This window comes from Fundulus heteroclitus, chromosome 22, assembly GCF_011125445.2.
Source record: "Fundulus heteroclitus isolate FHET01 chromosome 22, MU-UCD_Fhet_4.1, whole genome shotgun sequence".
Lineage (NCBI taxonomy): Eukaryota > Metazoa > Chordata > Actinopteri > Cyprinodontiformes > Fundulidae > Fundulus > Fundulus heteroclitus.
This window is the reverse complement of record NC_046382.1, coordinates 28026143-28039974: the sequence shown is the minus strand read 5'-3', so window position 1 is coordinate 28039974 and position 13832 is coordinate 28026143. Positions and strand designations below refer to the sequence as shown.

The 13832-nt window shown below is 37.0% G+C and overlaps 1 protein-coding gene across 1 annotated transcript in view; it reads right to left on the bottom strand.

Moving 5' to 3' along the window:
* The window catches only part of LOC105927282, a 28918-nt gene that overhangs the window by 8114 nt on the left and 6972 nt on the right, over positions 1-13832 (bottom strand). Inside the window, exons 3-4 of the mRNA XM_036126866.1 lie at positions 4007-4833; positions 1515-1675 (exon numbers count right to left, since the gene is read on the bottom strand). Of these exons, the coding sequence (XP_035982759.1) occupies positions 1515-1675; positions 4007-4553 (708 nt within the window). The 5' untranslated portion in view covers positions 4554-4833. The remainder of the gene's footprint in view (positions 1-1514; positions 1676-4006; positions 4834-13832) is intronic.

The following is a 13832-nucleotide window of genomic DNA, read 5'->3' as shown; positions in this document are numbered from 1 at the left end:
ACAGTTGAAATATATCAGCGTGTAATGAATGAATATATTATTAATATAATATAATATAAAGTTTCATCTTTTGAATGGAATTACTGAAAAAAAATTTTTAACTTTTTCATGATATTGTAATTTTATGAGCAGGATTTTTTTTATCCTTTCAAGTGAGTTAATAGCCTTTTCCCTTTAAAGATGTTTTTTTGCCCAGTAGCCTATTGTCATCGTATATTTGAAAGTAGGACCCAAATGCAGAGCGTGGTGGTGGCAAAAAAATAAAATAAAAAATAAAATCTTTAATAATAAAATCTGGTGGCACAGCGGGTAGCGCGACCCATGTACGGAGGCCTTAGTTCTCGACGCGGTAGACCTGGGATCGACTCTGACCCGCGGTCCTGGAGCTAGGAGCTATAACTAGAATATTTTAGATACAGCCAACTGAAGCAGGGTGGAGAATTGAGGAAATTAATCAAGAGGAAATTAGTAGCAGCTGAGACCAATGAGGGCAGAGAGGTGAGGGAGGGAAACAGGAAATGTGATAAAATGTACATGGAAACTAAAGAACAAATCCATTAACTAATCCACAAGAGAACTAAAATAACAAAGCATTATCTTAAAACCGTATAGAACTAGTCAAAATACATTACACAAATACCTGGAGATTGTGACAGCTATACAGTAAACATCATAATGCTTATTGACAACAGGTTTTAGCCAATTAATAAAATGTGTGATTTTCAAGCCAGATTTAGTTAAATATACACTTTCCAGAAGGAGCTGGAAGATTGTGTGGTAAATATACATTTTTGATTACTGTTACTTAAACAAAGAAATACATGAAATAGAAAGCCAGTTTCATGATCAGATTGTGTTAGTGGTTTGGTTGGAAAGGTTAAACATCAAGTCATAAAGTCCTATCTCTGAAAAAAACAAATAAAACCTCACATATAAATAGAAGAAGCAACTATATCCAACTATATAGAACACATTTTAAGACCTAGAATTGAGATGATTAAATACAAGGCTTTCTGTGACTTTTTAAGACTCCACAGAAAAATTTGAATGAACAAAAATGTCTGAGTAAGGTAGTTAATAATATATTTGAAAAAAAAAAAAAAAAAAAAAACATGTGCAAAAGCCTTGAGCTGTTCTGCCAATTTATCTTGTGGGAAAGATAGCTGTTTTCATTTAGTTGGACAAATAAAAACAAAGCAAACGCAAAAGCTGGCAAACTTTTTCAATTTTAACCATGGATATTAGTTTGGTCTCCTTCGTCTTTCTAAATTACATATTGTTCCCAACAGATGCACTGAGACAGTTTAAAATTGTCCCCACCCCCATAAGATTCCCCATCTCCTGTTAAAAAGTCAACATATTCTGTCGATACGTTCTCATATTTCTATTTTTTTTATGTCTTTACAATGCTGATGATTCTGGCTCATATTTCTTGAGAAAAATACTTTAGATTGTTTTTTTTTTTACTTTAATAGACAATTCTTCAGATAGAAGTATAGAAAAGTGACTCATACTTTCAGGCTCAGAGGTTTGGGAGCGTCTCCCACGAAGTTGTCCTTCAGCTGTGAGGTGTGATGACAAGTGGAAATTGTCTGGGGTTCTGTGGATTTGCCACTTTCTTGGTCTTCATCTGTCTTTTGACTTCCTCCCTGCTTGCTCGTCGTGCCTGGAGCTACTAAAAAAAAAAAAAAAAAAAAAAAAAAATATTAAAGTTTGCATCACTCAAACTACTACTACAAAAAAAATTAGAGGCATGTAAACACTTAATTAAACGTATGCATTTAGATATTTTTAAAAGCATTTTTTGGCTGATGCTTTCCCACCTCTCTTGTTTATTCTCAATGTTTTTACAGGGGTCTTGAGTATCTAGCAAAGCTTTTATCATCTTGAGAAGGACGGCAAAGAACAGACCTCAAACTGAACCCAGTGCACTCCCTTGTTTACAGAAAACGCACAATACACCCTCAACTCATAAGGAGGGGAAAAAAAATCCAGAGGGAACATGAGTATGGCCAAATGAATAATGTAAAAGATGGCAGCGCATCCATTCTGCTCCCTTAACCTCCTTCCTGTCCCGTTTTTAGAACACATATCTCTCAGCTGAATACGCTGCAGTGATCATTCAGCTTTTTTTTTGTTGTACTGCATCACTGTTATGTGACGTCACTGGTCGAGCTTTTCTCACAGGATATATTTGCAGCAAAACTGTAAGTCCAATGAAAATTAGGAAACGTCCCACACAGAGTTGAGACAGTTTGGTAATTCAAAAGCATTGAGTGTCGCAGACGTTTTTTTTTATTTCATGATTCAGCAAATTTGAAAAGGGAGTTTTTTTTTTTCTGGCTGCAACCTTCACTATCAATGTTGGAAGGTTTTTGTAAAAAATGTTATAGTCCATTATATTGAATATTGGCATAGATCAAGAAATCTTCTCACCCATGCAGATATATTCTGATGTGCCTATCTTGTTTTGTACCTGTTATTTTATTATGCCTTTACATCATGTTGTTTTGTTTTTATAAAGTAAAAGTGAGTGACAAAATCAACAAGAAAATGAGCAGATTAAAGCAGACTTGAGCAATTTCCGGCTCAAACTGTGAGTTTTCAAGTATAAATCTTACTTTTTAGACCTTTGACATTATGTAAAATGTGTAAAATGAATGAAAAGTGAGTTTTAAAAATTTCAGCTACCTTAGTCTTTTAGTTTGTAGCTCAGTTTAAAATATGTTGCCAAGCCTTATAATAAATAGTCTTAATTATTTGTGTTAAAAGGTTGTAATGAGCAGGCTTTGATGGGTTGTTACTTAAATCTAAAATGATATATTTAAAATGACAAATTTTAATTGCAACATTTTGCTTTTTTCAAAAATATTAATTTCTGTTCTGCACAGTGGTTATGTTGGTAGCACTGTTGCCTTGCTTCAAGAAAGTCCTGGGAACAAATCTCAGTCTGGGTTGTTTCTGCATTGAGTTTGTTCTCTCTGTGCATGTCTGGGTTCTCCCAGGGTATTTTACCTTTCTCCCACAGCCAGAAACATTACTATAAGGTTACACTAAATTGCCCTTAAGTGTGATTGTGGCCATGCATGGTTGTGTGCCTTTGTGTTGTATTGCATTTGGCTCGAAATGGACTCAAATAAGGAGACTATGCTACGATGCATTTCAAAACAAAATAACATTTGTAAGCTTAATTTGTTCAAGTTGAAATTATATTTATCTTTCCATTTTTATTTTAATTACTGTTTTTGTATGGACAACATGCATTCAGCTTTATTTTAATTGAGCTTTTAATCCCCCCCATGTAAAAAAGTACTTAATACAAAGTCATCCATGGGAATGTTTAACTTAACATGAAAGCCTCTAGCAATCCCCTTCCACTTTCATCACAATGTCTAAAAATCAATTCAAATACATTACAATGTCATTCTAATGCAGCACTCTTTTCTTATCTTTATGTTTTATATTTCAAGCATATAGGATTTCGAGACAAAAAAAGGAATGTGTTTGCACATTACTTAACTCTGTTTGAGCACAGCATGTTCCTCTGCCAACTGGGATTTATTTTAAACAATAGAAAAGCACCGTGGAAACAGTGTGAGAAGTGTGAGAAGTGTGTGTGTGTGTGTGTGTGTGTGGCTCTATTAACAACGCAGGAGATAAAAAAGGAAGAGGTGAAAGGCAGAAAGAAAAGAGATAAAGAGATTATCCATAGTATAAGACCACCTTGGCATATACATTATTTTAACCTAGGTTTAGGATATCCAAACCATTAAAATATATAGTTACTGATTGGTTGCTCTGGATTTTCAAACGAAGGTTGTGCAATTCATACCTGGACTAACAGTAAAAGTGTGCTTCCTGTGCCTGAAATTGCTCAGAGCAGGGAAGGCTGCCTCATTTGCATTCCCCTTCTGCTTTGCAGCCTTTGTGTTCCAGGCAGATGGCTCTCTGAATGACAATTTCAAAGAAGTGCTTTGGCTATGCTTTTCTGAGTCATCATCCTTACTGTTAACGCCACAAGCAGGTGCCTTTTGATTGGCCCTGTGTCCACGGCGCTTTGATAGAGGGCTCCCCCTGTGATCCAGTCTCTGCTTTGGGCCATCGCACCTGTTGAAGTTAGTCCTCCTGTATACCTCCTTTGCCTTGGCTGATTTCTTATCCGTAGTGGATCTGCAGAGAGATTGCACACCGAGCTGACAAGTCAGGGCAGATCTATACAGAGGTGCTTGAACTCCTCTCGTTCCGGCAGCAAGTTCTGCGAGGGAAATGCAAAGTGACTTGTCCAAAAATACAGCAGAGCTCCAGGACCTCAGAGGCATCTCATGACGGATGCACACCCTGTAGGAAAGCTCTGACGACAACAGTTTTATTCCAGTGGAATCTGTAATTTCCTCTTTTTGGTCCTTCTCTGAGTTGTTTGGTTTACATCCAACAAATTGCATTTTAATCTTTCCTAGTTCTTGTACTGACAATCCATTTGCTGGTGAGTGAACTTGTCTTGGACTATTTGCCATAAACATGGCATGATCCACCTGAATGTTTGAGTCTCTCATTGGTGGTTAGGATGAGGCTTTTATCTTACGGTCAGTGATACAGTAGTTTAAATCTTAAAGAGAATGGATGTAAAAATCTTAGTGATGGATTAGTGAAAGCAGAAAATCCATTTTGCCTGCCATAACAGGTTGAAAACTGCACCAAAGGACCACCCTTGCGTAAAAAGAGATTAGCTGGATTTTGCACCAAGAAACATGGTCCCCTCTGCTCGCCTGCTACCTCACGTCAGATGACTGGAAATTCTTGTGCAGGGAAGCAGCAATATCTTTATTAAGCAGTCTGAAAAAGAAAAGAAAAAAAGGTCATATCAAAGTGGTCCACTGATATCTTTGCAAACAGAAAAAATTTACAACTACAAAGTCATTAAAATACACAACTGGTAGCTGCTTTTGTGTGGTTACAGGGACCCAAAATGCTCTTTTTCACAACATATTTCTGTAACTGTCGGTGTTGTCGTGACAAAGGAGAGCATGTAGGGAACATTATCCTTGACATTTAAAATGCAAAATTCAATATTTCTCTTAAAAAGTCTCTAGCTTCTTCTGTATTTCCATATCTTACCTTAGCTGTTAAGATTCTAAGTCAGAACAGTTCAAAGCTAAAATCAAACCTACTCATCTGTTGCCCTTGCAGAGCTAATTTGCATTTTCAAAAAAAAAATTCTCAAAAGGGTATTTTTATGGAATGTTGGAAATCTTCACAACACAAATTGTTGCTCCATGAATCATTTAAACCTTTTTTAGAGTTGTAAACTTCAATAGAAACAGGATGAATTACATCATGGGATGCCTTGCAAAAGTGTTTTATACCCCTTGAACTCTTCACATTTTGTCGCATTACAATGACTGAAATATTACAATATTACAAAGACTGAAATATTTTATATAAAAAAAGAAAACTGTATTTTGTTACAGAGGAAAGATGGAGAAGTAGATGACTGGAAGGTGAAAGGAAAATAATGCACACTTTTATTTTTTTAAGAATAGAATTTTTTAAAGAATGTCCTGAAATTATATTCAGGGTCCATGAGTCAGTAAGCTTTGTAAAACTATCTGTCAGTGTAATAACAGCAGCAACTCTTATGGTCTACACACAACCGACATTTTTTTTTTCTGTTTAGAAAATGGCTCAAACTTAGTCACAGTGACAGACTGTGTCTGTGAGCACCAATTTCTATGTTTTACCACAAAAATTTTAATTCAAGATGGGACTTTGACTGGGCCATTTTAAAATTTGGAAATGCTTTGGTCACAACCTTTCCAATGTAGCTATGGCTGCATATTTAGGATTGTTACGTCAATTCCTTTGCATAATCTAACAGGGTTTCCTCCATTATTGCCCCTCCCTTTGCTCCATTTACAGTATTTCAATTTAAATTCTTATCAGTTTTCCTTACCCTGCTTGAGAGAAGTACCCCCAAAGTTGTTATGCAAGACAAGACAAAGAGAGAATCCAACATTTGAGCAAAACATGCCATGTGTTTTCAAAGGTTTATTAAAAGGAAGAATGACGCCCTAGTGCAGGCAATAACTGAAGGCTCTAGGCAGGTGCTCACTAGCAGCTCTGGGCAGCCACTCTCTGGCGGTTCTGATAGAGTCAAAAAGGAGGAGGCCTGGGAGGGTGGGCAAGAGCCAAAAAAACAAAACAAAAAACAACCCAGGCAGGGCAGAGCATGAATTCAGAAACATGGAACGTCATCCGAGATGTAGCTGGAACCTGGAAGGCTGGTGATGGAGGAGCAGGAACCTGGGAAGCTGACAACAGTGGTGCAGGAACGCTGGACGCAAATGACGCCGGTGCGCAGGGCTCCTGAAAGCCATTCAGTGTTGGTGCAGGGCTCCTGGAGGCCGACGACGTTGGTGCAAGACTTTTGGAGACCAACAATGTCTCAAGAGAAGGCATAGGTGTCTGGAGAACTGCCACAACTTAATAGGCTTGACCTCTGGCTTAAACCTAGCAGGCTTGATTTCTGGGCAGGGCTTGATGACAGAGAAGCTATAGAGCTTGGAGCGAGATGCCCCCTGTAGCTTGGCGACATATGAGACCTGGAGCTTGGCTATATACAAGATCTGAAGCTTAGCGTCTGACAAGATCTGAAGATTGGCTACTGGTGTGACCTGAAACTTGGGTTCAACTTAAACCCAAGCAGAAGCTCTGGGAAGGGGAAGCTCTTAAGACTTGAAGTCACTGCGGAGCCCTGGAATCTTTAAGACACGAAGAGGCCCTGGGTGCTGAAGTCGTAGGAAGAGCTCTTAAGGGACCTCCAGACCAAAAGGTGCTCCCACCTGGATCCTTTCATTGAAGCTCTCCAGAACCTGGTTTACCTGAACTCTCTCCTTGATGACCTCAGGACTGTTGACACGAGATGTGTTCACCTGCCACCCTTCATCAGAAAACTATTTTGTGCCTCGGCCATGAGCAATATAGATATCAGACTGTAATATTTGTCATAGTTTTGGTTCCTGTCTTAGTATTAGTTCTGGTTTTTATTAGTTGCTTGTGTTCTGGTTAGTCTTAGTTTGGTTTTCTTTCTTAGGCCTGGTGTTTATGGTTATTTTGGTTCTGGATTAGTCTAGTTTATTTTATGTCCCCTTCCGCGTGTCCTGCCAGTTGATCTTCACTTTTAGTCACTTCCCTTTCCCTGATCACCTCCACCTGTTCTGGCTTAATTGGATTCACTCAGCTCACCTGTTCACATAACTATTTAACCCTGCCTCCTCTGTCACTCCAGTGCCAGAACGTCTCAATCCTCCCAGTGCGAACTTCCAGCATTCTCATGTCTTGCCTGCCTGTCCATGTTTTGACCAGTGTCTGATTACCGTTTCCAAGTCAGCCTGACCCCTGTAGTAATTCTGACAGCCTGCCTGGAAACTGGACCTGATCTGCTCCTCGACCACCACCTCTGTTCGCACCTGGATTGTCTCCCTAAGTTAAACATGACAATGGTTTGTTTAAACATGTTACAGGAGGGTGCAGCGTTTTTGTTTCGCTGCACCCTCCTGTTTTGCCTACCTCACAGACAGTCTGCAGTCTGTTTAGGTTGGCAAAAAAACTCCACCTAAGCCTTTGCTGAGCCTTCAGCAAAGAAGCCTCCCAGGGCTGTGTACTAAGACCACTGCTCTTCACCCTGATGACTCAGTACTGCCATGCCAGGTTCAGTACGAACCACATCATTAAGTAAGCAGATGACAAGACAGTGGTGGGTCTCATCAGTCACAACAATGAACTGGCCTACAGAGAGTAGGTGAAACACCTGGTGAACTGGTGTGTCAAAAACAATCGGCTCCTGAATGTCAAGAAAACAAAAGAGATTGTGGTTGACTTTAGGAAAAATCTGCCAAATCACACATCCCTCCACATCAATGACACAGCAGTAGAGTGAGTCAGCAGCATCGAATTCTTGGGCCACGTTTCAGATAGAATGGCCGATGCACCCTGAGTAGAAAGCTGCTTCTCTGAGTAGTTCTACCTCACGCTGTCATACTCAGCGTTTTTGGTTCACAAACAGGTGATATCAATCATGTAACTAAACTCAGTGTCAAGACAACTCTGTGTTGAGCACAAGCATGAAAGACGCCCTCATCAATGGAATGCAGATAACGAGATTCACCATGGCAATGGCAGGGGAAAAAATGTCTTGTGGGTGGAGTTAGAAATGTTTAATGAAGGCATATGGAGAATATCAAGACAAATTTTTACTAAAATAAACAATGCTGTTACTGCTGAAAAAAGCAAGTAAGTCGCAGATAATTGCTGAAAACGTCAACGCTCCTGAGACTGAGGCGTATTGCGTCACTTACTGTTTTCTCTTGCTGCGGTGTGGATTGTGGTTTGGTTTTCTAGACCAGGAAACAGAGCCGTAGTTTAACACACCTCTCTGCAGTTTCTGTACTGTTACCCTCCAATTACCCTATTGAGGCAGTGTCTTTCCCATCCAAAACTATACAGATTAAAAACTAATCAACAAAAGGAGCAAATCATAAAAATCTATACCACTCAACTTGAGCAAAAAAATAAAACAATTAAATGTGGTTTATTAAATATAAGGTCTCTCCCTCCCAAGACTTTGTTAGTTAATGAATTGATTTCTGACAATCAGACTGATTTATTTTGTCTCACAGAAACCTGGCTGCAAAAGGACTACATTAGTATAAATGGGTCAACTCCCTCTAATTATTTAAATTTTCGCATTCCCAGAACTACGGGACAAGGAGTAGCAACCATCCTTCAGTCTGATTTATTAATTACTCCCAGCCCAATTTATATCTATAATTCTTTTGAACATTTAACCTTTAGTTTTCCTCATCCAAACTGCAAAGCAATAAAACCTCTTCTGTTTGTTGTATTGTATCATCCACCAGGCCATTACTCTCAGTTTTTAGATCAGTTCTCAGACTTCTTATCCGATCTAGTGTTAAAAACTGACAAGGCTATTATAGTGGGGGAATTTAAACATTTATGTTGACACTGAATGTGATAACCTTAATGTACCCTTAAATCCTTTCCTAGATTCAATTGTTTTTGCTCAAAATGTGCATAAACTGACACACTCTTGCCTTCATATTTTGGACCTTGTGCTGATATATGGCATCCATTGTCAAGAATTAACAATATTTCCCCACAACCATCCTATGTGACCTTTTTAATAACCATTGAATTCAATTTAACTGAGTTCTCCACCCCCAAAGGAAGGTTTCATTATAGTAGATCATTATCATATAATGCCGTATAAAACTTTAAAGAGTCTGTCCCCCTTTTAATTTCCTCAGTATCACAGAAATACCCAGCACATAGCAACAAAGTTGTTTCTTCCCAATCACAAATTGACGCTTTTTTTGATGGTGTCGCTTCCTCATTGCGTTTTGGATTAGACTTCTTTTTCCCCCTGGAAAAAGAAGGTGATTAGTCATAGGAAGCTGGCTTTCTGGTTTAATTTAGAGCTGCATTCTTTAAAGCACAACGTTAGGAAATTGGAGAGAAAATGGCGCTCTACACAACTAGACGAATCCTACCTAATCTGGAAAAAGAGTCTACTGTTGTATAAAAAGACCCTTCGCAGAGTTAGAGCGGTATATTTTTCTTCATTAATACAGGAAAATAAAAATAATCCTGGGTTTCTCTTTAGTATAGTTGCCAAACTTACCCAGAGTCATAACGCTGTTGATCCATCCATTCCCTTAGATCTCAGCAGTGATGACTTTATGGAATTCTTCATAAATAAAATTAATTCTATAAAGTTAAAATCTTGGCAACCTCTCAAACATGATTACCTCGTCCTCAGTAAGTGAGGTAGCATTGGAGGAATCTTTTAAACCTGATCGGTGTTTGAACTGTTTAGATGCAGCAGAGCTTTCTGAGTTATCTAAAATTTTTGCCTAATCTAAACCTTCAGCATGTATGTTAGACACAATCCCAAAGTTATTTGATTAATGCCCCCATTTTAGACATGGTTAATCTATCCTTATTAAATGGATATGTGCCACAGGCTTTTTCAGAACAAGAGCTAATCTTCTTTTCCTATCTAGAATTCTCGAGAAAGTAGTTGCTAATCAAGTCTGTGAACATTTACAAAGTAATGACGTATTTGAAGGGTTTGAGTCAGACTTCAGAGCTCATCATAGCACTGAAACCGCTCTGGTGAAGATCACTAAATATATTATCAGGGCCTCAGATATTTCACTTGTGTCTGTACTTGTCCTGTTAGATCTCAGTGCTGCATTCAATACAGTTGATCATAACATTCTCATAGAAAGACTTGAACATACTACAGGGATTAAGTGTTAGGGGTAGGATTAAGAATTAAGATGGTTTAAATCTTATCTGTCTGACAGATTGCAGTTTGTTCATGTTATCAATAAATCTTCTTCAAACTCTAAGGACACTTGTACAGTACCACAGGATTCAGTCCTTGGCCAATTCTCCTTACTATTAATATCTATCTATCTATCTATCTATCTATCTATCTATCTATCTATCTATCTATCTATCTATCTATCTATCTATCTATCTATATATATATATATATATATATATATATATATATATATATATATATATATATGTATGTGTATTCCAATTGGTAAAATTATCAGACAGCATTGGATTAATTTCCACTGTTAAGCTAATGACACAGCTATATTTATTCATAAATCCTGAAGAATCCAATCAATTACTTCGACTACAGGCATGTTTTGATTACATCAAAACCTGGATGACTTTACATTTCCTGCTTTTAAATTCTGACAAGATAGAAGTTCTAATCTTTGGACCGGAGTCCTCAAAAATAAAATTACTAATCAATCACTTAATCTGGATGGCATTAAATTGGCCTCTGGTAATAAAGTAAAGAAAAGCTTTTCCCTGTTTCCAGGGTTTCCTTTGTTCACCTCTGGAATATTGCCGACATTCCAAATTTATTGACAGGGGAAAGACTTCACTAATCCTAAAATGAACATCCAACCTCATGGACATTCACAGCTTTCATGTCTTCTTCCAGGTCTGAGTGCCAAATAACTTTTCTAATGTATGTTTCTCTAATTGCCTCTTTTTGTTTGTGTGAGTCTCTCCAGATTGAAATACTTATATGTATAATGTTTCTCTTTTGTCTTCTGTTTTTACTTGGAGCCTTGCAACAATTTTTTTTTTCTCAAATGTGCATTGTATAATATGTGCAGTTGAATGACAATAAAGTCTGTCTAAGTCTAAGGTAGGATGGATTGGATGGAGAAAAGTGTCAGGAGTGATGTATGACAGACGTATTTCACAAGACAGTAGTGACGCCTGACGTGATATATAGTTTGTAGACAGTGACACAGTCTGAAAGAGACAGGCGGCTGAACTGGAGATGGCAAGGTTAAGGATGCCGAGATTTTCATTAGGAGTGACCAGGAAGGACAATATTTTAAATAAGCAGATCAGAGGAAAAGCTAAGGTTGGGGGTTTAGAGATAAGATTAAAGAGGGAATGGTTGAGATGGTTAGGACATGTTCTGAGAAGAAATATTTGAAATGCTGGAAAGAGGTTATTGGAAGATAATATAAAATTTGAAAAGACAAAGGACGGAGTAAGATGAAGGCATGCATGACCCTCGATGAAAGCAGCCGAAGGAAAAAATGGAAAGGGGGCTAAGAAGATATGCGTGTCACAGTTACAGTAGAGGTATTTTACCATCTGCTGCATTCTTCTCCATTTGGTTTTCCCTTCAAGCACATGTGAAACAAATGTCACTAATAACTATTTGTTTCTCCAACAGAAAATGCCATTTTTATTTAGACAAGAGGCATTTATTTTAAACTGCGCTTTTTCAGAAAACATTTACATTTCCTCTGGCAAAATTTGCAACCTAAAGCACTGACTATCACATCTGAGCATGCAACAAAGTTTCCATGGATTTTCAGCTTTCTGGGAACTTATATATTATCCTAATTTGGTTAAGCCTATCAGGCAATCTAGCAAATTGTAAAATAAGTAAACAAGCTTTAAAAAAATCAATTAATTGAGAAAATCATCCAACAGCTTCCAATCGTTCACTGTCCAGTCCTTAGAATAGTAAACTTTCTTACATTTAAAAACACATAATGATCCTAATCAAACTGATGCACTTGAAAAATTGCCAAAAGTTTCCCCCCAAAATGAACACACTTGTCCTGTGATGAAATATCTAAATCATTATTTCTGCCAACATTTCAATATTTGATTATTTACTCCAGTTTATTATTGCATATTTATTCAATGCTCATTGCTCATTCCCACTCATCATGATCCAAAAATGTTAAAAAGCTTCCCCCCTTCTGCTGCTCAGCTCAGCTCAGCTCAGCTCCCGACCATATTATCAGGCCTAGTTACAGACACATTTTGGATAATTCATTCACATAAAGCCCTGTGATGCACTGGCAATGTATCCAGGGTGTACCCTGTTTCTGTCCCAATCACTGCTGGAGATAAACACCAGTCCACAGCCTTGCAAGGACAAGCAGGTACACAAACTGGATGAACATAAAACAAACGTATTTTTCAAAATGTTGATTCAGAAAGCCAAAGATTGTGTCTATTGATTGACAATATTCTGTTATATTAATTCTTTCAAATTATGATGGTGTTTAACAATGACCTGAAGTTAGCTTTTAAGTCAACCACTATTTTTAGTCTGTAAATTATATAGTAAAGGCTTTCAACAAACTTCCCAGACATGCAGAGGATTTAGTCTAGAGTTTGATATTTAGTCAATATAAATAAAATTTTGCATTTGTTTGGTTATTTGTTTTTCAATAACAGTGCAATGCAAACAATTTAACAGAAAAAAGTAATTATGTTTAGCTTGGTTGTTCTATTTTGAGACAACTACATGGGAATGAAAGTTCAGACAACTCTGAAATGGAAGTTAATGGATTCACAGTTTAAGTTAAAGTCATTTACTTGTAGAATGTTTTTTTTCCTTAGCCAGTAACTTCAACTAAAATAAATTTCATCACTTTATTTTGTAAATAATAAAATAAATAGCTGCAGATAAAATATTCTTTTTTTTTAAATTAAACATTCAAATTTACACCCAAGACAGCTGGAAAAGAGTTTTAAGATGAAACTTCAGGGATTGTGTGTTCTGTTTTGCAGCAACATATGTGGGTTGGTCAAAAAGTTGTTAGTAAATGTGTTTTGTGTAATTTGTTCTAAATCGTTTTGGTTTAATAACAGATACATTTGATGAATAGAGGTAAAGAAATAAATGAAAAAAACAACACAGTTCTACTTTTAATGAACAAAATGTTTTTACTTCATTTGTGGTTAAGTATAATGAAAGAATTAGTCAATAAAATTAAAATTACTTATAGAATCAAACACCAATTTATTCAACAAAAAACAAACAAAGACAAAAAAAAACATTTGTAAACTGCAACAGAAATAAGGGAAAAAGTGAAAAATCTCCTCAAAAACTGAAAATTATGCTCTGTAAAATACCATAAGTTAAAGTGTTACAATTTCCTATAGATATTTTGCTTTTCAAGTGAAAACAAAAATAAATCTTTGAATCAAAGTGTTGTCAATTTTATACTCGCGTGCAATGGGAGCTAAATGTTTTGGTCCTGTGTCACAGTACATCAAAACATAGAGACAGAAAATTCTGAGGTAAGTTATATGAGGGAAATAGTCTAAAAAAGATTTATCAGCAGAACGACATTGGAGATGCTGGTGGTAGTTTTGAGTTTGATTGACCCTGAGCAATAGGTGTGATGTTTTAATCTACGTATTTTCACTATCACTAAGTCAGAGAACAATTATAG